At 35.8% G+C, this 27,241-nt stretch overlaps 1 protein-coding gene across 1 annotated transcript in view; it reads left to right on the top strand.

Annotated features, from left to right (window-relative positions):
- Positions 1-27,241, top strand: part of DNAH5 (dynein axonemal heavy chain 5) — a 1,563,391-nt gene that overhangs the window by 1,210,980 nt on the left and 325,170 nt on the right. Inside the window, 3 exon segments of the mRNA XM_053715797.1 lie at positions 13,879-14,083; positions 15,772-15,914; positions 16,556-16,690. Coding sequence (XP_053571772.1) covers positions 13,879-14,083; positions 15,772-15,914; positions 16,556-16,690 — 483 coding nt within the window.

The following is a 27,241-nucleotide window of genomic DNA, read 5'->3' as shown; positions in this document are numbered from 1 at the left end:
GTCAGGGTGTCTTTCAAGTTCTGCGATCTCCTATTAGTTATCTTTGGTCTATCAGCGATAACTTCAGACAATTCAGGGTCCTCCTGTAGAACGTGCCAGTGTTTTTGAAATATATGTTGAATACTGCTGTGTTTTTCATCAAATGTACCTATAATTCTAATTTGCTGACTGTCTTTATTTCTGTCAGTATCTATTTTTTCCTGTAGTAGGGGTGCTCTCTCTAGTGCCTTAGCTCTTTGGTAAGCTTTTTTGAGGCATCTATTAGGGTAACCCCTTTCTTTGAACCTTTTTCTTAGCTCTTGAGCTTCCAGTTCAAAATCTTCTAATGAACTGCAGTTGCGCCTAGCCCTCAAGTATTGGCCATATGGGATGCCCATCCTTTGGCTTTTAGGATGGTAACTTTTCCAGTTTAGGAGATTGTTAGTGGCTGTTTCTTTCCTAAATAATTTTGTACTTAGGGATCCATCGCACTCTTTTCGAATTTCTAAGTCTAGAAAGGAAATGCTTGTTTCTTCAATCACAGAGGTATAGTGCATACCATGAGTATTGTCATTTAGCCATAACATAAAATCATTAAAGTTCTCTTTGGAACCTGTCCATAGTATAAGCACATCATCGATGTAGCGAATGAATAAATCCATATACTTCATAAAGGGATTCATTTCCTCATTGAGGACATATGTATGTTCTATCCAGCCTAAAAACAAATTTGCATAAGTGGGGGCACAGCATGTGCCCATTGCTGTGCCCCTTTTCTGCAAGTATACTTTATTATCAAAAAGAAAGTAATTGTGTTGTAACACAAAATCAAGTAGTTCAATTACAAAGTCATCAGCCTCACTGCCTTTTGGGTTTGTCATTTTTAAGAAAAATTGTACAGCCTGTTTTCCTAGAGAGTGTGATATATTTGAATATAAGCTCTCAACGTCAATGCTTGCTAGTAGTGTATTCTCGCTAACATAAACATTTTCCAAGCATTTTAGAACTTCTTTCGTGTCTTGGACATATGATGTCAGTGTGTGTACATATTGTCTTAATTTCTTGTCTAAGAAAGTGCTGACTTTTTCAGTCAAGCAACCGTTTCCAGATACTATGGGCCTTCCTGGGGGTGACAGTAGGTTTTTGTGAACTTTTGGCAAGCTGTAAAATGTAGCTACTCTGGGTTTCGATTCACTCATATATTGATGTTCTGATTTTGTAATAATTCTTTCACCATACCCTTTGTCTAATATAGATTTCAGTTCTTTTATATATATTAGTGTCGGGTCTTTAGATAAAATTTCATAATTATCTTTATTTGTTAGAATATCAAGACACATCTTTTTGTACTGAGGGTTTGACATGATAACCAAGTTACCGCCCTTATCGGCATTCTTAATTGTTATATCAGTGTTGTTGGTTAATTCTGCCAATGCTTCTCTTTCTTTAAAACTAAGATTCTTTTTAGTTTTACTTTTGCGATTAAGGGCTTCAAGTTCTGTAGTTACCAATGTTACAAATTTGTCTATCGTTGGATATTTGGAGATTGTGGGCATGAAGGTACTCTTAGGTTTCACAATGCTATTTGTTTGTATAGCATCAGTGTCATCATTTTCATCTAATAATGTTTTCATTAGAGTAACAATTTCTAAGTCCTCTTCATCCACTCCCATATCCATAAGGCATGCTTTATTCGCCTCCTTGTGGTATTTGTGTAATGCCAGCTTTCTGGCAAACAAATGTGTGTCTTTAACCCAATTAAAGGTGTCATATTTAGGGGTAGGGATAAAGGAAAGCCCTTTAGATAGTAAACTATGGTGTTCATGTCTCAGAGTAATTTTTGCCAAATTGATGACTTGTAATTGATTGTCTTTTATTTCTGTTTGTTTGGTTTTCTCTTGTTCTGTTGTCTTGTTTTTACATTTGTTTTTGGTGGGAACAGATCTTTCTCTAAAAAAATCCTAGTAATGGATGGTTCCGTCATAGGTGTTATAGTTGTAGTTGTGGTTATTGGTGTTGATTCTTCTTCTGACAATTCTGACTCTGTAGAAGAACTTTCTACTGTGGTATTTTTATCTTTATTTTCCTGTATCTGTCTCACATTTCTACGTCTGTAGTTAACTTTATAAATATTGCCTTTTTGATGGTCTGACCAGTCTCTCTGTAGTTTTCTATTTTTTGTTTCACTAAGTTCTTCTTTTAGTTTATCAATATGGAATTTTAGTTTTTGATCTAAAGCCTCAAAATCTTTGTCTGAGGTGAATTTATTGGTTTGTATTCTTGCCTCTTCAACTAATTTTGTTAGTTGCTCATATTGACTTCTTTCATATTCTAATGTCAGTTTCATCAAATCTAATGAGCACTGTGTCAAAATTTCCTGCCACCTTAAGACAAAGTTCTCATCTGGTATGTGAAAAGAAGGTGCTAATTGTATCCTCAGACCCCTAGGAATGAGTTTATTTTTTACATAGTTTTCTAAACTAAAAATCTCCCAAAAGGTCTTAACTTGTTTTTTCATAATTTTAGCTATACTTTTGAAGGCTTCTTCTATGTTTGTAGCTTTTGGACATATATTGCCTACATTTAGTGTAAAGAGCCTTTCGGCCTCCTGCTTCCATTTATCAAAGTCAATGTTAGAAGATAGATAGCCCGCCATCGCTATCTAATCTTTTTACCTTTAAGTTCCCAAATTCAAAGGATGTGAATTGAATCACTATTATAATAAGGTTAGTTAGGGAAAGAATTCAAGGATTTGTAGCATTTAAGCTAAGTGCTGAATTAGGCACTATTAGATTAGATAAGGTTAGTTAAAATTTAACACTTTATTTAACATATATTCAAAGACAGACAATTTACTTAAATTGGATCACTCCGTAGAAACAAACAATCATAAATTGTTTCTATATCTTATCATTCCAAGTGACCCAACTGTAACATCATAAAACCAAACCTAAACCGAAAGGTAAAGGTAAAATATAAGGGCTACGTGCTCTATAGAGTACTATAGTGGTGAATTTTGTATTGAATAGGTTTCGAGTTTGAATCGTACAGTGCTCACACAGGCTATGCGCTCAAAGGCGTCCTCCTACCTGCGTACTGCTGAGATTTAACTCAGTCAGCCGATTTCTAGCTGGTCCCTATCAATCAATATCTCAACATTCGTACATTCTCAGTGTATCTGTCAGGATTTGTGTAATACTACAGTTGCTAGGATTTCAAAGGTATATATATATGTGTATTAGCGATTTCCGTTCAAAGTGCTTATCATCACTACTTAAACTAGTTCTGAAAAATATATAGGCACCATAAGCCCTTTTATCAAATCAGATTATTCCCCTTAGATCGCTATATCTATATATTGGTAAAAATGAACACTTTTGAAGCGGCAACAATAGTAGCCAAACAGATTATTCGTAACTAAGTTTCTAACACCACGCTAGAGTTCCAGAGCACGCCCACCGACGCGTTTTGTCACTTGTACGTGACTTCGTCAGGGCATAGGGCCCTCCCAGCCTCAAATGCCGTCTTTTATCCTCGATAGTTGCCATGGTAACGGCTTTTGTATTGCGGAAGTGTCCACCGCAATATCTACGGCTAGTAAGTGTTATTCGCCGATATTACTGTTAGGTAATGTGTGATATGTCCGATGTAGGCAGAATACATGTCATTTATCTCAGATTGTTACAAGGAGCATTTATGCAGTAATGGAGAGATATCCTCCAACTGACTGAATGATTTTTACAGACACATCAGCAATTACATATGTATTGTTTGTTTTTCACAATAGTGAGTGCGTTCTATTTCTGAAAATCTTTTTATGAAAATGTCACAGCAGATTATGTTAAACAATGTATTATTTAACATTAGGACGAAGGGTTAGATGTTTATTGAACACAAGTCTATAGGTATACGCATACTCGTTCAAAAGGTTTTTATTCTCTAGTGTCAAACTGACAATTCAGTATGCATCTATTGGGTATACATGAATGTAAAGGAATGTATGTCTATGTGACTTAGTAAGCTTTATAGATGATTTTATCATAGCACATTATTTGAAGTTTCCGCATCCGTTCTATGCTTATATAAATGAAGGAGCCAAATCCTAATTCTGTTGCTCACTAAGCGGATATGCATGTAATTTCCAACTATATATATAGTCATCTTTAGTAGCTACATCCCTTACTTCTTGCTTTATTACCAATATATAGACTTAGGTATAGATCTTTGATTCGATCTTCAAATTAGAGAGTGATCTCTAGAGAAAGCTCTTATAAGAGATTGCCTCATTTAAACCCTTTGGTGATGCAGATTTTAGTTCATGTATCCATCTGCATTCTTTTTGAAGTAAGAGTTTATTAATATCACCCCTTCTGCCCCTAAGTTTTAATTGTTCTATGGCAAAGAAATGTATCTGATATTTCTCTTGTGGATGAACTGTGTTCATATGCTTAGCTACTGGTACATTTCTGTCCCATTTTATGTCCCCAATATGTTCAAGGACTCTTGTTCTTAATTCCCTTGAGGTTTCACCTACATAGATTAGGGGACATTTGCACATGGCTACGTATACCACTCTCTTTGTTCTACAGTTCATAAATTCCTTTATAGGGTAATTTTTCCCTGTTTTTGGATGAACAAATTGTTTCATTGGGGACATATTTTTACACGCTTGGCAGCGGCCGCATTTAAAGAACCCTTTAGTTTCTTGAAGCCATGTTTTTTGAGGATTCTGTACAAAGTGACTCCTAGTCAGGGTGTCTTTCAAGTTCTGCGATCTCCTATTAGTTATCTTTGGTCTATCAGCGATAACTTCAGACAATTCAGGGTCCTCCTGTAGAACGTGCCAGTGTTTTTGAAATATATGTTGAATACTGCTGTGTTTTTCATCAAATGTACCTATAATTCTAATTTGCTGACTGTCTTTATTTCTGTCAGTATCTATTTTTTCCTGTAGTAGGGGTGCTCTCTCTAGTGCCTTAGCTCTTTGGTAAGCTTTTTTGAGGCATCTATTAGGGTAACCCCTTTCTTTGAACCTTTTTCTTAGCTCTTGAGCTTCCAGTTCAAAATCTTCTAATGAACTGCAGTTGCGCCTAGCCCTCAAGTATTGGCCATATGGGATGCCCATCCTTTGGCTTTTAGGATGGTAACTTTTCCAGTTTAGGAGATTGTTAGTGGCTGTTTCTTTCCTAAATAATTTTGTACTTAGGGATCCATCGCACTCTTTTCGAATTTCTAAGTCTAGAAAGGAAATGCTTGTTTCTTCAATCACGGAGGTATAGTGCATACCATGAGTATTGTCATTTAGCCATAACATAAAATCATTAAAGTTCTCTTTGGAACCTGTCCATAGTATAAGCACATCATCGATGTAGCGAATGAATAAATCCATATACTCCATAAAGGGATTCATTTCCTCATTGAGGACATATGTATGTTCTATCCAGCCTAAAAACAAATTTGCATAAGTGGGGGCACAGCATGTGCCCATTGCTGTGCCCCTTTTCTGCAAGTATACTTTATTATCAAAAAGAAAGTAATTGTGTTGTAACACAAAATCAAGTAGTTCAATTACAAAGTCATCAGCCTCACTGCCTTTTGGGTTTGTCATTTTTAAGAAAAATTGTACAGCCTGTTTTCCTAGAGAGTGTGATATATTTGAATATAAGCTCTCAACGTCAATGCTTGCTAGTAGTGTATTCTCGCTAACATAAACATTTTCCAAGCATTTTAGAACTTCTTTCGTGTCTTGGACATATGATGTCAGTGTGTGTACATATTGTCTTAATTTCTTGTCTAAGAAAGTGCTGACTTTTTCAGTCAAGCAACCGTTTCCAGATACTATGGGCCTTCCTGGGGGTGACAGTAGGTTTTTGTGAACTTTTGGCAAGCTGTAAAATGTAGCTACTCTGGGTTTCGATTCACTCATATATTGATGTTCTGATTTTGTAATAATTCTTTCACCATACCCTTTGTCTAATATAGATTTCAGTTCTTTTATATATATTAGTGTCGGGTCTTTAGATAAAATTTCATAATTATCTTTATTTGTTAGAATATCAAGACACATCTTTTTGTACTGAGGGTTTGACATGATAACCAAGTTACCGCCCTTATCGGCATTCTTAATTGTTATATCAGTGTTGTTGGTTAATTCTGCCAATGCTTCTCTTTCTTTAAAACTAAGATTCTTTTTAGTTTTACTTTTGCGATTAAGGGCTTCAAGTTCTGTAGTTACCAATGTTACAAATTTGTCTATCGTTGGATATTTGGAGATTGTGGGCATGAAGGTACTCTTAGGTTTCACAATGCTATTTGTTTGTATAGCATCAGTGTCATCATTTTCATCTAATAATGTTTTCATTAGAGTAACAATTTCTAAGTCCTCTTCATCCACTCCCATATCCATAAGGCATGCTTTATTCGCCTCCTTGTGGTATTTGTGTAATGCCAGCTTTCTGGCAAACAAATGTGTGTCTTTAACCCAATTAAAGGTGTCATATTTAGGGGTAGGGATAAAGGAAAGCCCTTTAGATAGTAAACTATGGTGTTCATGTCTCAGAGTAATTTTTGCCAAATTGATGACTTGTAATTGATTGTCTTTTATTTCTGTTTGTTTGGTTTTCTCTTGTTCTGTTGTCTTGTTTTTACATTTGTTTTTGGTGGGAACAGATCTTTCTCTAAAAAAATCCTAGTAATGGATGGTTCCGTCATAGGTGTTATAGTTGTAGTTGTGGTTATTGGTGTTGATTCTTCTTCTGACAATTCTGACTCTGTAGAAGAACTTTCTACTGTGGTATTTTTATCTTTATTTTCCTGTATCTGTCTCACATTTCTACGTCTGTAGTTAACTTTATAAATATTGCCTTTTTGATGGTCTGACCAGTCTCTCTGTAGTTTTCTATTTTTTGTTTCACTAAGTTCTTCTTTTAGTTTATCAATATGGAATTTTAGTTTTTGATCTAAAGCCTCAAAATCTTTGTCTGAGGTGAATTTATTGGTTTGTATTCTTGCCTCTTCAACTAATTTTGTTAGTTGCTCATATTGACTTCTTTCATATTCTAATGTCAGTTTCATCAAATCTAATGAGCACTGTGTCAAAATTTCCTGCCACCTTAAGACAAAGTTCTCATCTGGTATGTGAAAAGAAGGTGCTAATTGTATCCTCAGACCCCTAGGAATGAGTTTATTTTTTACATAGTTTTCTAAACTAAAAATCTCCCAAAAGGTCTTAACTTGTTTTTTCATAATTTTAGCTATACTTTTGAAGGCTTCTTCTATGTTTGTAGCTTTTGGACATATATTGCCTACATTTAGTGTAAAGAGCCTTTCGGCCTCCTGCTTCCATTTATCAAAGTCAATGTTAGAAGATAGATAGCCCGCCATCGCTATCTAATCTTTTTACCTTTAAGTTCCCAAATTCAAAGGATGTGAATTGAATCACTATTATAATAAGGTTAGTTAGGGAAAGAATTCAAGGATTTGTAGCATTTAAGCTAAGTGCTGAATTAGGCACTATTAGATTAGATAAGGTTAGTTAAAATTTAACACTTTATTTAACATATATTCAAAGACAGACAATTTACTTAAATTGGATCACTCCGTAGAAACAAACAATCATAAATTGTTTCTATATCTTATCATTCCAAGTGACCCAACTGTAACATCATAAAACCAAACCTAAACCGAAAGGTAAAGGTAAAATATAAGGGCTACGTGCTCTATAGAGTACTATAGTGGTGAATTTTGTATTGAATAGGTTTCGAGTTTGAATCGTACAGTGCTCACACAGGCTATGCGCTCAAAGGCGTCCTCCTACCTGCGTACTGCTGAGATTTAACTCAGTCAGCCGATTTCTAGCTGGTCCCTATCAATCAATATCTCAACATTCGTACATTCTCAGTGTATCTGTCAGGATTTGTGTAATACTACCCTGGGGGATGTCTCTGGAAGTATGTGCGAGTGCAGATCCACAACAGTAAATCTATATTTATCTTTATCTCTTTCTCTCACCACTCACACTGGATCCCTTTCCAGTCAAAAACCATACCATATATCATATCCATTTTAACCCTTTTAGAACATTTTATTAATATGATTAATTTTTTTAAAAAAGTGTAAATGATTGTAATGCTTTATTTTTTTTAAAATTGTTTTTTATTGAGGCATTCAGGAATTACAGCATTGAACACAATTACAGTAAATTAATAAGGTATACAGTGTCTCTTAAGGAAGCAGTTGAGCTGACTGCATGTTTAGCAGAGGATATAAAATTGATCTTAAAATATTATTGAAAAACATATGTAGACATGACATACACCACACTTCAACATACAATAAAGTTTATACTTCCAATATCAAAAAATAAGGGTCTGATCTAGAATGTTTTGCTATCAGTATATATAGCATGGAACATGTAAAATATTAATAGTAAACATGTTTGTCTGTTATAGTAGTAAGTGTCTATGTATGAACCCTCATTTTTAAATAATTAAACGAGTTTATGGGCCTTAGTAAAATTTGGAAAGTTATAATAGAATACTTAAAGGGACAGTTAACACCAGAATTTATGTTGTTTTAGAAGATAGATAATCCCTTAAATACCAATTCCACAGTTTTGCATAACCAACACAGATATAATTATACATGTTTTAACTCTGTAATTACCTTGTATCTAAGCCTCAGCAGACTGCCCCCTTATTTCAGTTATTTTGACAGACTTGCATTTTAGCAAATCAGAACTGACTCCATGGTAAATTCACGTACATGAGCTCAATGTTATCTCTATGAAACACATGAACTAATGCCCTCTAGTGGTGAAAAACTATCAAAATGCATTTAGATTAGAGGCGGCCTTCAAGGTCTAAGAAATTAGCATATGAACCTCCTAGGTATAGCTTTCAACTAAGAATACCAAAAGAACAAAGCAAAATTGGTGATGAAAGTAAATTGGAAAGTTGTTTAAAATTACATGCCCTATTTGAAACATGAAAGTTTTTTTAGACTTGATTGTCCTTTAAATGTTATGCAAATACAATTGTGTTATAACGTTCCTCAGAGACCTAGGTTTCAACTGTACACCTTGCTAAATAGAGGACTAAAGGTCTGATTAATAAGGGGCTAAACTCTGGGTGTACAATTGGCCCAAGCCTTCTTCTTATGAGATATTGCATATTAGATCTGCTATTGGCTAAAATATGGAGAACAAGAATATGAGGGAGAATGAAAATAAGGGAAAACAATAGTTATGAGGATTTAAGAGCTGGGAGGTAGCAGATCCGGTATAGTGAGAAAATAATAATTTGTTTTCCAATATTGTATGCAAATACTTTTTGCAATATGGGTATACCCAATGGCAGCTTGGCATGAAGGAGTGCATCAAGTAGCCTGCTACTGAAATATAAAGTATGTATACCTGTTCAACCTTGTGATAAAACCTTTTCTCTTTTTTTACTGTCATATTGTTTGATAATTGGAATGGTTTCATGGGAGATCAGATTGTAGTAACATTCTGATCTCCCATGAAACCATTAAAATTATCAAACAATATGACTAAAAAAAGAGAAAAAAGCAGGTTAGCCATATTATAGTTATACCTGAGGAACCTATCTAGAAGCAGATCTATTTCATTACGTATTATATAACACAATAGATTATCAATCTTAAATTAAAATTATAATTGCAGTATTTTGGGAGGGAAACCATGAATAAATACTCTGAGCAGAATTAAGATTGCCAGAGTATATTGGTATGTGGGGGGTAGAAGCTACTACTGTAGTTGAAGTCTGAACATTATACTAGAGGAGCATTTACTCACACTAAAATTCATTCAGGAGATACTAAGGACTATAGGGGTGGAGTGGGCTCTACAGGATAGATCATGGCTACAGGACCATGTAATATTAGTAAGATCTACAACCCTATCCAATATTCTATGTAAAAGACACAGGCTATAGAGCCAACAAGTAGTGGGCACTGAGAGAGGAATTCCACAGGCAGTTAGATTTATAACTGCCCGTAAGCATGATGTCTGAAGGAGTTCATCCAATGCCAATTCTAGTTAGATATTGTCATGGATTCCTGTTCCTTATGTCTACTGTTCCTTTAAAACATTCCAGGTGTCAGCTTCCTAAGGTTATTTAAGTCTGGTCGCGCCCATTCCACCTTGCTTCAGTATTGTTTGTGATTGTTCGTTAGTAGGATTCCTATACCTCAGCTGAATTCACAGAACCTTTTCTAAGGACTCCTTTCAGCCTCTCCCAGGAATACAACTTTGTGAACATAACTCAGAAGCCTAACTTATTCCAAGCAGCTTGCATTGTGTTAGCCATACCTACAGTGATTTACTTTACCAGCTATCACACGCTGTTTAGCCGGAAGAACCGATCCACTGTACTGACTCAGCTTGACACTCCCCCTGTGACCGGAGCTTCGTTTTGCTCTCTGAGCATTCTAACTCCGCTCATCAAGTCATCCTCCTGCTGAAACAGTTCCCAGCACCGACTGTACAAAGGTACTTACCGGGTTCCTTCCTCTGAGCCTCCAGTCCTCATGCTGTTTCCAGTGTCTGAGATTTCAGCAGCTTAAGAGCCTGTCAGCTCCGTGTGCATCAGAAGAGATTCAATCACGCTGCACATGCTATACACTCAGCGTTTCAGTTCACTGCAGCTCAGGTGCCTGTCAGCTTTGCTACAACTGTCGAGTTGCTAACTACAGTAGTGGTATATCTAATCCAGCCAGCTCTATATAGTTTAGAGGTCAAATCCTGTCAAGCCAAGCAACTTATATAAGTAGTTGCAACAAGTAGCAACAGTGCCCTAGCTATATTTCACTATAACCTCTAGAGTGAACTTAACCTATATATCAATTGATTCTACTTTACTTTAGTTTGAAGTTTATGCTAATTCTACTACTCCTTATTGTCCCCCTGAATCAGATATAGTGATCAGGAGTATTGATATTTGAAGATTAACCTTTATTGCCTAGCAGGATCTACATTGTATCTATTACACTGTAACTAGCTGCAGAGGCATACATTTAAACACCTTACTCCACAGTTGTGATCCATAACACAATTAACTCAGACCTCACAGATATATAGTTGTCAAGCGTTCCTTGACCTGTACAGCATGGTTAGTTAAAGGGACACTGTACCCAAATTTTTTCTTTTGTCATTCAGAAAGAGCATGCAGTTTTAAGCAACTTTCTAATTTACTCCTATTATCAATTTTTCTTTGTTCTCTTGCTATCATTATTTGAAAAAGAAGGCATCTTAGCTTTTTTTTGGTTTCAGTACTCTGGACAGCACTTTTTTATTGGTGGATGAATTTATCCACCAATCAGCAAGGACAACCCAGGTTGTTCACCAAAAATGGGCCGGCATCTAAACTTACATTATTGCATTTCAAATAAAGATACCAAGAGAATGAAGAAAATTTGATAATAGGAGTAAATTAGAAAGTTGCTTAAAATTTCATGCTCAATCTGAATCACGAAAGAAAAATTTGGGGTACAGTGTCCCTTTAAGAAAACATCTTGTGGTATCCACTTGTCAGCCGGAAAGACCATATTTGGTAGTTTCTCAGGAATTAGTCTGAGAGCTGTGTCAGCATGTGAGTCCCAGATGTCCAAGAGCATTTTAGTAGTTCCCCAGAGACAGGTTCCATATTGCTGCCTCTCCGTTCAATTCCCAAGCTCTACGTGGGTCTGTTCTTGTATGGCTCTATTATTTGTTCTTACACTATTAGTTCCGCTGATAACCACGTCTCTTGGGGTTGTATGTGGTACATTGTTGGCTCTGTCCTCTAGGGTAGTTGTTCCCCCCTCATATGCAAAGGCTTTATGTGGCTGGTTGTTTGCAGGACTTAAATCTTCCCTGAGTTATCCGATGCAGTGTTAGATATATTTGTAACGCTATAGTTACTCCTGAACAACGCTTCCAGCTTGGTACAAAATTTTACATAGTGTAAATGCAGCAGACTTAGCACTTCAGTCAGCACAGAATGGATAGCGGTTGCCATCCTGTTAGTTCACACTCTATTTGTTGTTGCTTTTAGGTCTAGAGTTGCAGAGTAGAAACAAAAGACTGATGTCTGAATAGAAAGAGAAAAAACAAAAAGATGGCTGCCTGTAGCTTCTGCGCAACCCCAATGGCTCAGTTATGACTGTTCTTCTTGTAGGTTGTAAGAGGTCTGTTCGAATGCTACAGGATATTGCCCCTGGTTTCACATAGCTACTAGGTAGCACCATAAGCGGGGTAGTGTTGTAAAGCTATTTTTCTTAGCGGTTCCATACCGGAGCTGTTATTCTATACGACTGCTCGCATGCCTGGCCCCCTCGTAATGCTTTATTTTAAGTTTTTTGTGTTTTGAAACTTTTTTTTTTTACCTTTATAGTTTATGCCAGGTCTCAAGTTGCACTAATTCTTTTAGCGCAGTTTTGGCTTGTCTTCAAGCGCAACCTGTTACTTTAAGCTTGTAATATGTAAACTAATTAGTGTAGTTGCGATATTGCTTATCACGTCATGTGCTATCATTAGTGAGTCACTTGTAATTTGGTCCTATGTGTTTCAAAATGGATGCCTTTAAGAATATTGTAAGCCTTATTATAGGGTGACCAGACATCTAGTTTTAAACAGGGTTGGGTTGTCTTTTTTAACACACAGTCCCTTTGTGCACAGAACTTTTTGAAGGGCACCAAAATATCCCATTTTTAATCATATTGTATTTTATTTGTATGTCTATTGCAGCTAGGGTTGCCACCCGTCCCTTAAAATACAGAACACTTATAAGTTACACATGCTGCAGGGTGTGCAGGGAGGAATATGAATAGTGCTGTCCAGAAACACAATACATGTTCCTCCCTGCACACCCTGCAGCATGTGTAACTCATAAGTATCCAGGAAAACATGGCTGAGGTGGCAACCCTAATTGCAGCTCTATGGCATGCAATATCTGCAGCTGTTAGCAGCTGGGGAACTACATCTCCCTGCATGCTGTGGTGGTGGTGGACATGTGTAAAAGGAGAATTCTGAGCACCTTTTTTGGTGGTGTCTGATTGAGAGTGGGTGTGTGTGGCTTGTGAGCAAAGAGAAAGTTGAATATCAGAGACAGGATTGATCTGCAGAGAGAGAGCAATTGAGCACCCAATAGAGCGTTAAAAAGCAGAGACATGGCTAAATAGCAGAGAGAGAGAGATAGTTAAATAACAGAGAAATTACTATGTGATTTTTTTTGGTAAATAACTACTATTGTACTTTATCGTATGTAGATGGAGTGTTCTTAGCTAAAAAAAAAAAAAGAAAAAATCACCAGTTACAAGTGTTAGGAATTACAGTTGATTATGTCTGGTATATATTGTTACCTGTGTGTTTCCAGCAATGTTGCATGTGAAGTTGTTAGTTAATAACAGTGATAATAGCAGCAATGGTTACTTTTATTTATTATTTAACTTAAAATACAAGTTTTGAAATGCTACAACCAAAACCTTGTCTAATAATTAACCATTTTTATTTTGAGTTGTCTCAGATCTATTTTGAATTTACCTCAGATCTGGTCACCATACTTTTTTTAGTATTTATTTATTTATTTATTTATTTATTTATTTATTTATTCTAATTTACTCTAATCTATGTACACATTTTAAATACCAACCATACAATTGATATACAAGCTATGTGGCAATGTTAGAATAAGTATACACACGTTTTATGACATTCAGAAATCTTACCGCAAAATATTGGTTTGGTGTTTGGGCTTTATATAATTATTAGAGATCTAAACGATATGGGTTCTTATATGTCATATTTTTGGACTAAAGCTTAAACATTTATTCTGAATATTCCTGCTAAATATGTAATGTACCTTTTATTATGTTCTTGTGATTTTTTTTTTTTTTTTTAAGGAACAAGGCATTGAAATAACACCAGTTCACTTAGAGAGACTATATGTTTTTTCTTTGATGTGGAGTGTTGGTGCTCTGCTAGAGCTGGATGACAGAAAACAAATGGAACAGTGGTTGCGTGCTCATGAAACAGTGCATTTAGATTTACCCCAAATTCCGCCAGGGAGTGAAGATACAATGTTTGATTTTTACGTTACTGCTGATGGTGAGTAAAATGTTTAAATAATTAAATAAAACATGCATTACAATACTCATGTAATGGCAATGATTGTTTAGATTATTATTAACTGTATATTTGATTATTTTTTTTTATTAATCTCTGCAATGCTGAACAAAGTAAACTTGGTGTTGGTATTGGAACAGACTAATAAATATAAAATAAAGGTCATTGTTGAACTTACTTGTGCATCCTTTCATTCTTTGCTTAAATCAACTAAAGTATCTATTCTGATAATTCTTAGAATTCACAAATATTAAAGGGACAGTCTGCACCAGAATTGTTATTGTTTAAAAAGATAGATAATCCCTTTATTACCCATTCCCTAGTTTTGCATAACAAACACAGTTATATAAAATTTTAAATATACTTTTTACCTCTATGCTCTGCAAACTGCTCTCTTATTTCAGTTATTTTGACAGACATCCATTTTAGCCAATCAGAGCTGGCTCACTGGAACATCACGTGCATGAACACAGTGTTATCTATATGACACACATGAACTAACACCCTCTATAGGTGAAAAACTGTCAAAATGCCCTGAGAGAAGAGGCGGCCTTCAAGGGCTTAGAAATTAGCATATGAACCTCCTAAATTTAGCTTTCAACTAAGAATACCAAGAGAACAAAGCAAAATTAGTGATAAAAGTAAATTGGAAACTTGTTTAAAATTATATTCTCTATCTGAATCATGAAAGTTTATTTTGGACTAGACTGTCCCTTTAACTGATATGTAATTTACGTTTTATGTGGAAATCAAGAATGGGGAAAGGTGATGGTACTTTTTAAATATTAGACTGAACTATTTAAGTTATTTATAAGAAAAAAGAAAGATTTGCATATCTTTAATGAAGATGGTTGGCATAATTAAATTCTGCTGAAAAACACTTACCTGGTAGCATGACAATATTTCTTTAAAATGCAAACTAGTGAGATGAGAATTATTTGTTTCCTTCACTTTTGCCATAAAGTTCAAGGGATATATGAAACTCAAAATGTTTATTTTATAAGTCAGATATAGCATGCAATTTTAAACAACATTCTTATTTACTTTTATTATCAAATGTTATTTGTTCTCTTGGTATCTTTTGTTGAAAAGCAAACTCGGGAGCCTGTCCATTACTGGAGCATTATATGGCAGCAATTTTGCAAGAATGTTATCCATTTGAAAGAAAACTAGATGGCATTACTATTTCCTGCCATATAGCGCTCCTAATGCCTACCTAGGTATCTCTTCAACAAGGAAGCAAATTTGATAATAAATAAATTGGAAACATTTATAAAATGGTATGCTCTGTCTGAACCACAAAATATTTTTTTTTTTTTATATATTCCTTTAAATACAAGAGACTCATAATTCTGAACAGTTGTGTTTTTAATCTTATCTTCCACCTTTTTGCTTTCTCTAGCATGCTGACATATTTTCAGTTACTCCCCATTAAAGTAAAAAAGAACTTGTATTCATAAGTCTGATTCCTTTCCACATCTTAAAGGCTTATTTACTGCACATTAAATTAATATTAGCTATAAAAAAGTTTTGTGGAATAGATATTTTTAATGGAGTTTTAATGTGGAATCGATATTTTTAATGAATTTTTAATGTGGAATAGATATTTTTAATGGATTGATATTAATTTGTGTTATTAATGAAATTAACTTTAAAAAATATTTTACAAGGGAATTGGATGCACTGGAACACTTCTGTGGAGGAGTACATATATCCACCAGACAGCACTCCAGAGTATGGATCTATCCTTGTGCCAAATGTTGATAATGTTAGGACAGACTTCCTTATCCAGACAATTGCCAAACAGGGAAAGGTAGAGTTTTACCACTTGTATTTCTTGTAGTTTATGAAAACACACGTATCTATATTTTGTTTATTTTCTGCAATGCTTTAGTGGGGGGAGAAGTATGTTCCCTTTGTGTACCTCCTACATGGATCCTGCCCTCCAGGAACCTCCTTGTTTTTTGTTGGAATATAGTCAGGAAGTTTGCATAATCCTAACATAAAATAGGGGTGAACATTTCTTCTGTGGGAGATTACGGTTACTAGCCAATGGCCACTTGCAGTGGAATTTGAACACCTTTTTATTAGCATAAGGGGAGAATGCCCAATATATATATAGAAATTACTGGTACCTATCATAAATCCCAGCATTTATAACTTCCTTTTTTCTCTTTAGTTTTCTAACATTTAAATAATCTGTTTTTATACTTAAAATATGGATATGACATTGATGTTTCAAATTCACTTCATATAATTCAAAAGTTGACATTTGATTTTTTACTCTTGTGTTGAAGTCCTGCCTATCTCCCTGCCTAATAGTTGCTGTTTAAAAGTAGCAGAAAATCAAAATTGTTGTCACTAAGTAAAGCCTGATATCGGGCCAGTACTATTTTTATGTGCTGCCTGGTGCCCTCCATCATAAAATGTATTTATATGTTTTTTGTTTTTTAGGCAGTACTATTAATTGGAGAACAAGGGACAGCTAAAACTGTGATTATAAAGGGATTCATGTCAAAATATAATCCAGAGAGTCAAGTAGAAAAAAGTCTAAATTTTTCGTCAGCCACCACTCCTTTGATGTTTCAGGTAATCTGTATGCAGATATATATATATTTTTCAATATATAATTTTTGTTAGACAAGTATACTCATGAATGTCATTTGCTTTGTATGCAGATATTTTTTGTTAAATGCATATAATATTACTATCTAAACATATGCTTTACATTATTATTTGTTTGTCTGATAACATGTGGCTTAGGCTAAACCATATTATGCACTTGTCTTTACACTGTTCCACATTTTTCTTACATTGACAGTAAAATGTAAAAAAAAACTTAGAGATGGTAAATCCAAGTGTTTAAAAAACTAAAAAAATCAAAGGGAGTTTCTTTCATCAACATTGTAAAAACATTGTTAAACTCACCCTTATCTGTGATGTTGCACAAAGCTAAATTCAGCGGCGCAGGTCACACATGGCACAACGATCTTCTACCAATGAGGTGCCTCTTGCACATCTGAACCAATAGTGATGCACTACTATTTCCTTTTGTATTTTGACTGAAGATATTGAGGCTCCTTGCTACACTGTAATATTCATGTTTACTGTGGTGTATTATTTACATATCTTGTTTTTCTGTCTAACCCTCCTTTGTCTAAAATATGGAGCAACCTGGAACTGTCCCCAACTCTCTAAATTTTATTTCTACAGTTTATGGATGCCCTGACACTATAGCTCATTTTAAGGGTGTGGTTTGCAAATCAGTAACTGTTATTCCCCTAGCTCAGCTTTGCACATCTTGTGTGGTTCTCTTATTGCAATCTGTCCTCCCTCTGTTTGCTCTATTCAGGGGAGTTAATCAGATTCCACTCCAAGTTTTAAGGGTTTTGTACACTCCACTGGTTTAGAAAATGTAAAAGGTCTAAGTCTGACTCCCATCCTTCTGTAGAGTTACCTTCCCATTGTAAATCTCTGAAGACTCATCCACCTAAACGTCTTTGTTACTGAGGATCAGGAATCTGTCTCTGAACAGGATTCAGATTCTTCTTCTTTCATGTTTAAATTGGAACATCTACTGTCCTTTCTTATAGAGGCATTATGTACCTTAGGAATTCAGGATGATCATCCAGCTGAGTAAAAGAGGTTAAGCATAAGACCTAATTCCTCTAAAGCTCCTGTTCAAAAATGCTTTTACTGAAATAATCAACAAGGAATGGGCAAGGCCAGGTATTTCTTATAACCCTGTATCAAAATTTAAAAAGAAGTTTCCTTTACCATCCTCTAATGTGGAACTCTGGGGGACTATTTCTAAGGTAGAGGTGTTATATCTACCTTAGTGAACATACTTTAATTCCCTTTGAAGATAGTACTTCTTTCAAAGATCCAATGGACCACAAATTAGAGTCTTATCACAGAAAGACTTTCCAGCAAGCAGTATTGTTATTTAGATTGGCCATTAGTATTGCCTGTGTGGCAGCTGCCTCTACTCTGTGGTACGACAGCTTTTCGGTCAAATTTCAGAAAAATCCTTCAATGAGAATTTTCAACATTCTCTGGATAAGATTAGGTCAGCCAACACATTTATCTGTGATGCAATTGTTGATGTTATCAGAATTAATGCTAAGAATATAAACAGTTTTGACTAGAAGAGCCTTATGGCTAAAACCTTGGTCTGCAGACATTGTATCTGAGTCTATGCTTTTGATCCTTATCTTTAAGGGTAAGATGTTATTTGGTCCTGATTTAGAAGCTATCTCAACAGTTACTGGAGGTAAAGGAAGCATTTATTCCTCAGGACAGAAGATTCAAGGGGAAAGGTCTCTGAGTCTATGCTTTTGACCCTTATCTTTAAGGGTAAGATGTTATTTGGTCCTGATTTAGAAGCTATCTCAACAGTTACTGGAGGTAAAGGAAGCATTTATTCCTCAGGACAGAAGATTCAATGGGAAAGGTAAAGCTTCTAATTATTTTCATTCTTCTCATCAGTCTAGGGACAAGAGATATTCCTCTTATTAAAAAACTGAATCTTCCAAAACCTCCTAGAATCCCTTTTACAACTGGAACAAATCAAAAACAGTCTAAGAAGCCCTCCTCCACTACTAAGGTCTAGATTACGAGAGGATCAGTAATTACCACTCCAACTTGCACACTAACTCTGCTCAACTTCTGCTCTTTGCTTGTGTATTTCAATTTGAAAGTAAAATTTTTTCACTCACACACTAACCCGACGCACGCAAAGAGAATAAGTTACAATATTGCAACCGTGTTAACGTACTCCCAATAGACTTCAATAGAGAGAGAAAAGTGGAAGAAAGCCTAACACCCATACTCATGTGCTAACTCCAATTTGCCATAAACCCCCTACTCTATTAACCCTAACCTACCATACAGCCCACTGCAAAGTACCCGCTACACTATTAACCCCAACCCACCACATAGCCCATTGCAAAGTACCCACTACACTATTAACCCCTAACCTGCCACACCCCCATATCGGAAACTACCCCACTACAACTCCCAAACCGCTACACTCCCATAACATAAAATACCCCACTAAACTATTAACCCCTAAATCATCTACCCAACTACTGTATTAACCCCTAAACCACCACAATCCCCGCAGCAAAATACCCAATAACATCTAACCCCCCAACTAGCTAACCCTCCTAACCTAACAACCCCTAAATTACCCACAAAAAAATAATCTTGGTAGCAAATCTGGTGGTGCTTTATCTCTTTGGAAGTATTAGTTGTAAACTATTCCTGTTTTTTTGGTCACATTCAATCTCTCCAACCTCCAAAAGATAATAATCCGAAATAGTGCAGTAACATCAAACACTGAGTGTGGCACTAATGGAAAATACTCAGAAGGTTTAAAGCAGAAATTCTATCTTTATTCCTGAATCGCCAGCAGGACATTAGTATAATACAGCTTAAGAAATGTATTAAAAACAATGTTAAGAGCTCTATGTGTTTTAGCAATTATATTACCTTTATCAAGAGCAAATCAAAAAAGCATATCAAACAAGGCTGGAGTGATTGAATGTGACCAGAAAAACAGGAACAGCATACAGCTAATACTTCCAAAGAGATTACAGCACAGCCAGATTTGCTACCACTATTCGACTATACAGTTAAGAATGACCGGGGCAGGCAGTGATCACTTTGAAGGGAAGTGACTTACACAATGTTTATACTTGTATCTATTATTTTTCTTGCATTATATTAAAAAATAAAGTACTTTAAAAAAAAAAAAAATCATACCTAGGGGTGGGGTTAGCTGGTTAGGGGGTTTAGATGTTAGTGGGTATTTTGAGGTGGGGGTTGCAGCGGTTTAGGGGTTAATAGTGAAGGCATGGGGGTTTTGGCAGTTTTGGAGTTAATAGAGTAGTTTAGTGAAACTATTTCCTCCGGCCTTTCAGGTCATGTAATAATTCACATTTACTTTCAGCTTGTAATACGAGCGGGCATTGCCGTTCAACACCATCCATAGAAAATATGGGGTGAGTAAATTACTTTGAGTTTGCGCAAACAAATTTGGGGTATTTTAAATAGCACGCAACTAATAATATGGATTTGAGTGTGGCCCTAAATCTGCATGAAGGGTGGGTCCCCCAATCCAGATCTTTTTCTGGTAGGGGGCAGAATATACTTATTTCAGAAGGTCTGGGCTCAGTCTGTTCGGGATCCCTGGGTATTAAGTGTTTTCCCCAGGGATACAGAATAGGATTTAGATCTCCACCTCGCAGAGAGAGGTTTATTCTGTCCAACATTCCAAAGAATTTTGTAAAGGCTCAAGCCTTCTTTTAGTGTATTCAAGATTTAGAACTCATGGGAGTGATCCATCCTGTTCCTTTGGAGGAACAGGGGTTTTAGTCCAGTCTGTTCATTGTGCCAAAGAAAGGAAATTTCAAGCCCATTCTGGATCTAAAGTCCGTGAATAAGTTTCTCAGAGTCCCAACATTTAAAATGGAAACAATTAGAACTATGCTTCCACTTGCTCAACAAGGATAATTTGTGTCTAATAGAATTAAAGGATTACATACCTGTATATTTCATTTCACAAAGAACATTTTCAGTTTCTCAGATTTGCTTATCTGGACAAACATTATCACTTTTTTCCTCTTCCATTTGGTCTGGCGCAGCTCGAAGATTTTTTACATTGTTCTGTTAACCCTGTTTCCAGTCATCTGGGTTCAAGGCATATCAGTAGCTCTGTACCTAGCTCTGTACCTTGGCTATATCTTAATTCAGGCTCGATTTTTACCTTCTGAAATTTCTCATACCAACAGGCTTCTGTAATTTCTTCAACTGCATGGTTGGAGAATAAATATTCCGAAGAGTTCTCTATCCCCTCAGACCAGAGTACTTTTTCTAGGCGTGATCATAGATTTAGTTTCTATGACTCTTCCCCTAACAGATCAGAGAAAATTAAAGTTGTACATAGTAAAGATGTCCAGTTCTCCTCTGTGGTCTCTTCCTCTTTGTCACAACCTTCTGTCTCCAGGTCCATTTTATCATTAAGATCTCAAGTCTCTCAACTTGACGCTTGGGTATTGAACGCAATAATTTGAGACAGCAAGGTTTTTCTGATTCAGCGATAAATACATAGAAACATAGAAACATAGATATTGACGGCAGATAAGAGCCATAGGCCCAGCAAGTCTGCCCCACCTTACCTAACAGTATAAACTTATCTAGTTCGTAGGATAGCCCTATGCTTGTCCCATGCATTTTTAAAGTCCCCCACAGTGTTTGTTGCTACTACCTCTTGAGGAAGTTTATTCCATAAATCAATCACTCTTTCTGTAAAGAAGTGCTTCCTCAAATTACTCCTGAATCTACTACCCTTTAGCTTGAGCTCATGACCCCTTGTTCTTGAATTTTCCATTTTATGTAAAATACCCACAGCCTCAGTTTTACTAAACCCTTTAATGTACTTGAAAGTTGCTATCATATCACCTCTTTCCCTTCTCTCCTCTAAGCTATACATATTTAGGTCATTGAGCCTATCCTGGTAAGTTTTATTTTTTAGACCATGTACCATTTTGGTAGCCCTCCTTTGCACAGATTCAAGTTTGTTAATATCCTTCTGAAGATATGGCCTCCAGAACTGCACACAATACTCAAGATGAGGCCTAACTAATGATCTATAAAGTGGCATAAGAACCTTACTATTTCTGCTGCAAATACCTCTACCAATACATCCAAGCATTCTGCTAGCCTTACTCGCTGCCTTACTACATTGTTTACTAAGTTTTAAATCATCTGAAATAATAATTCCCAAGTCCTGTTCCTCGTCTGTAACAGTCAGTAAAGTGTCATTGAGTCTGTAATTAACATTTGGATTTTTCTTCCCTAAATGCATTATTTTACACTTTGCTGTGTTAAACTTTAGATCCCAGTCGTTTGTCCAATCCTCCAATTGTTGTATATCACTTCTCATTTTGTCTACCCCCCCTGGAACATCCACTCTGTTGCAAATTTTTGTATCATCTGCAAAGAGACATACTTTCCCCTGTAGCCCTTTGCTGATATCGCAGATAAATATGTTAAACAAAACAGGCCCCAGAACTGACCCCTGAGGAACACCACTAGTAACAGCCCCCTCTGCTGAATGAACTCCATTTACTAAGACACTTTGTTTTCTGTCCTTAAGCCAGCATTCCACCCAGTTCACAATTTTTGAATCTAGACCAAGGAGATATAGTTTGTGAATAACTTTATTGTGTGGGACGGTGTCAAATGCTTTGCTGAAATCTAGATATGCTACATCAACTGCTCCTCCCTTGTCTAATACTTTTGTTACATAATCAAAGAAGTCAATTAGATTAGTCTGACATGATCTCCCTGAAGTAAAACCATGCTGATTTTGGTCCTCTAAATTGTTTGTCTTTATGTAAGTCATAATTCTTTCCTTTAAGAGGCTTTCCATTAATTTCCCTACTACTGAAGTTAAACTAACTGGCCTGTAGTATACCTTAAATGAGGTTCGAAAAATGGCTGTGAAAAAAGGTATCATAAGATCTGAAAGGTTTCACTTTCTTGGTGTAAAAGGCAAAATTTTAATTGTCATTCTTTCAAAATTTCTTGATTTCTACAAATAACTACTGAAGTCAGGGTGAAACCCTGACAATTTATGCTTTTCTCTTAACTGGTTTTGAACATTTATAACAATTTTAATTTACTCCAGTAAAGAAATTGAAAATAATAAGAGAAAAAGGACAGGTATAGTAAAGTTCTTGAACTTGAAAGGGTCGACATCTATCTGGTTTATTATGTCTCCAAGAGAAGACCACTGGAGGTAGGTGAAGAATGAAGGTGCACCAGATGTTCTTCTGTGTAAGGGTTTTCAAACTGAGTTGAGACCTATTTTCCCCTCAGAGTGCTGCTGATTGATGTAAGGACGTGTTAAAATAGTCACAAGCCTGCCACAGGTGTCGAGGGGACCTGTCCTTTCTCTCCTCCTGTTGGGTCCTTGGTATATTCTTTTTCCATGTCCTCTGCTGTTATTTTTCAGCAATAGTTTGGATTTTTACTGGATTCCATCTTATGTTTCAGTAGAATGCTGCATATGGATAAGTACTCTTTTCTTTTATTATACTGGCACTCATAATAAGCCTGTTGGGCTATTTTTTTTTTGTACTATGTAGCCTAGGGACAGTATTAATTTTATATATATATTTTCTATTTATTGGCTTTTTATTATTTATAGGGTTATATAACCCTATAAATAAAACAAAAGCCAATAAATAAAATATATATAAATATATATATATTTTTAAATTGTGCGCTTATTCTTTTAGTATATTAGTGCCCTTTGGCTTATTGAGTTTGTGCTCATAAGCTCATCGGGCTTGTGCACGTCAGTTTGGTGGTTTTACGCACACTGGCTAGTCGGGTTAGCACATGTTGGCCGATAGGGTGTTCGTGTGTAGGTTTTTTGGCTTGCTTATAGTCCATTTAATTTACGCTGCTTATGTGTGTGTTCATTTTTTCAGTTTCTAAGCTCACTCTCCCACACACTATTATTCTAATTTTGTGTCCAGTTAGCCCTTTACGGCTCTGCTTATTTTGGTTAATGCTTCTTCGGGATGAAAAGTTTTTTGGGGGAATATAGCCTTATGGTTGTGTTTTTTGACTAATCATGCAACCTTCGGTATCTGTCCCTGAAATCTCTTTCCTATCAATGTGAAGTGGATATATTGTAATAATAATGATGTTATTACCTCCAACTCAGCTGTGCAATCCTTGTTTAAATGTTATTATGCATTCTAAACAGACTAATGTTGCTTTTGCTTCTAAAGGTGGTTGCCCCCTACTGTTTTTTCTACACAGAGGAAGTCTACAGATTTTTCTATATGATCAAGGATTTTGTACGCTCCACTATATCCAAAATGCTGGTGGTGATTCCTCCTTCAAGTAAACATAAAAGGTCAGTTTATGATTTACCTTCTACTAGCTCCAAGCTTGTATTAAATAATTTCCTGGATCCTGGTTCATCTGATTTGTCCTCAGAGTTATTGTCTGATGATCAGCAGTCTTTTTCTGATCATAATTCTGATTTATCCTCTTTGTTCCTTTTTGAAAGCGGTATTATGTATTTTAGGTTTTCAGGATCCTAAGGTATCTGAGAGCAAGTCTGTTAAATGTTGGATTTGATTTTTAAACTTTCTGACTCCATAGGTTTTTCCTGTGCCTAATATTGTCCCTACCTGGTGTAAGCCTGGCAGCCCTTTTAATCCTTCGGCTAGGTTTAAGAAGATGTATCCTTTGCCATCCTCTAATATTTTGGGAGACTTTGGCTAGGCATGCTACCATTCCTTCAAAGACAGTTCTTCATTTTAGGATCCTATGGATAGAAAATTGGAATCCTTCTCCTTTTGAAGAGCTTTTCAGCAAGCAGGTTTTCTTTTTAGGTCTGCTGTTAGCATTGCCTGTGTGACTGAGGCTTATTTTGTTTGGCTGGATAATATTTCTAAGCAGTTTTTAGATGATGAGTCTGCTAGTAAAGATTTTCTTAATATTTTAGCTCTGATTAAATCTATGCTTTTATTTGTGATGCAGTTATGGACACAATTAAGATTAATTCTAAGATTATGTCATAACCAGTCCTTTCTAGAACGGCTTTGTGGTTAAATTCCTGGTCAGCTGATATAGTTTCTATTTTCTAAATCCAGACTTTTAGCTCTCTCTTTTCAGGGAAAGATGTTGTTTGGAGGTAAGGGAGCTTTTCTTCCCCAAGACAAGAAATCTAAGAGTAAGATCCTAATCATTTTTGTTTTTGTAAGAACAAGTAACCGAAGACTTCCTCCTTCCAGAAACAATGATATTCCAATTCTGCACAGAAGCCAAGTTCAAATTGAAACAGATCTAAGTAGTCTAATAAATCGTCTCCCTCACCCAAGTCAGTATACGGCTCCCAATCCAGATATTCTGGTAGTAAGCAGGTTACACCTTTTTCAGGAGCTATGGTCCCAGTCAGTTCAGAATCCTTGGGTTCTGAATATTGTCTCTCATGGTTACATAATAGCAAAAGCAGCTTTTCAATTTGTCTTGGATCTGGAATCCATGAGGAGTCATTGTTACAATTCTGATTTTGAAACAAGGGTTGGGTTTCTATTCAAATCTCTTCATTGCTCCAAAGAAGGAAAGGGCCTTTAGACCAGTTTTGGATTCAAAGTCTCTGAAAACATTTCTCAGAGTTCCTACTTTCAAGATGGAAATTATTCTGACTATTCTGCCTTTTGCATACTTTTACTAAATTCTACCATTTGATTTGTTTGCTTCTTCTGAAGCAGCTTTTGGTAGGAAAGTCATTTGGGCTGTTTCAGGGTTTTGTTTCTGTTTGATGTTTCAATCATTTTCTGCTTATTTTTTGCATGCAAACTTTTTTTTTTAAAAAAAAAAGAAAAAACTCTTTCTTGTATTGTTAAAAAAAAAAGAGATGAAAAAAATTAAAATATTATACATTAAACTAGACCATATATCATGCTTGTCCTGCCCTCATTACTCATGTACTTCACTGCTTGGGTATTAATTTTCAAGGAGTAATGTATCGTGGAGTTCTCACCACCTGTATAAAAGAAAACATAATTTATGTTTATCTGATAAATTCATTTGTTTCATGGTGGTGAGATCCCATCCTGGTTTTTTTTTTTTCTGGTGGTTGCTATTTTTTTCTTTTTGGCACCTCTTTTTTTCCCTGCTCACTTTTTTCGCTCTTATTACTTTTCCTACTTTTTTCTTGCTAGGCTATACATTATACGAGTTACCAGTAAGATGAGAGGGGTTTTAAAGAGCTCTTGTTGTTTGGGAACCTTTGCCTCCTCCTAGTGGTAAGGAAGACTAATTCCCAGGAGAAGTGGATCGTGGACTCTCAATACCATAAAATAAATTAATTTATCAGGTAAGCATAAATTATGTTTTTTGACTCTTAAAATACCCATAACCCTCCATAGCCAATATGTATTCTACCTTATTTATCCACATTTGTCTATTGGGTACCTTGGGGGTTTTCCAAGCTCTAGCAATTAAATGTGTTTGTTTACACTATGTATTACTGTCTGGAATAGAACTGTTCTAACTTTACAAGAGCTCTTTGGTTTACTATTAAGAATAGCATGGGTTGCTTGGATGGAGAACGAGACCCCAAATAAGTTTTTGCCCAGCACCTTCACCTCCTCCCATAATGGACTGATTTTTGAGATCTGGACCTTTGAGATCTTTGATTTAATTGTATATTTAAACCAAAACCCAAAAGCCACACCCTCTATGTGTACTAGGTTTTGTCAAGGTTTAATTTTGTCGTTCACCGTTAAACTATGTACAGGGGTTGCATCTGTAAAGCTCAGCAATTCCAACCTTGGGTGTACCACCCTAAGAAGTTCACATTGAACAAGATTGGTGTACGTAATGATCTAGGGGAAGACAATTTTCCATATTTCCTTACTAACAAGTCTCATGATGTAAATATATGCTTGTATAAAGCACTTTTATGTGCCATCAAAAGTATGTTGCAGAGTGACACAACACAAAGCCACAACCTTGGAGGATATGGTAGTCAATTGAGACCCATGCTTAAAGGGACACTGAACCCAAATGTTTTCTTTCATGATTCAGATAGAGCATGACATTTTAAGCAACTTTCTAATTTACTCCTATTATCAATTTTTCTCTGTTCTCTTGCTATCTTTATTTTAAAAGCAGGAATGTAAAGCTTAGCAGCTAGCCCATTTTAGGTTCAGCACCATGGATAGCGCTTGCTTATTGGAGGCTTACATTTACCCACCAATAAGCAAGCATAACCCAGGTTCTTAACCAAAAATGGGCCGGCTCCTATACATCACATTCCTACTTTTTAATAAAGATAACAAGAGAATGAAGAAAAATTGATAATAGGAGTAAATTAGAAAGTTGCTTAAAATTGCATGCTCTATCTGAATCATGAAAGAAAACATTTGGGTTTAGTATCCCTTTAAGAATTACTGCTTCCTTGCCTATATAAAATCGTTTGGATAGTAATGGCCTAGTAGTAACAGGAAATATTAGGGACACCTAACCCACCTTTGTCTAGTGAACCATACAAGGAGGATCTTCTACTCTAGGTTTGACAGTGCCCCAAAATAAAACTATTAA

Source organism: Bombina bombina, chromosome 5 (assembly GCF_027579735.1).
Source record: "Bombina bombina isolate aBomBom1 chromosome 5, aBomBom1.pri, whole genome shotgun sequence".
NCBI lineage: Eukaryota > Metazoa > Chordata > Amphibia > Anura > Bombinatoridae > Bombina > Bombina bombina.
The sequence above is the reverse complement of the archived record's forward strand: the minus strand, read 5'-3'. Positions and strand labels throughout refer to the sequence as shown.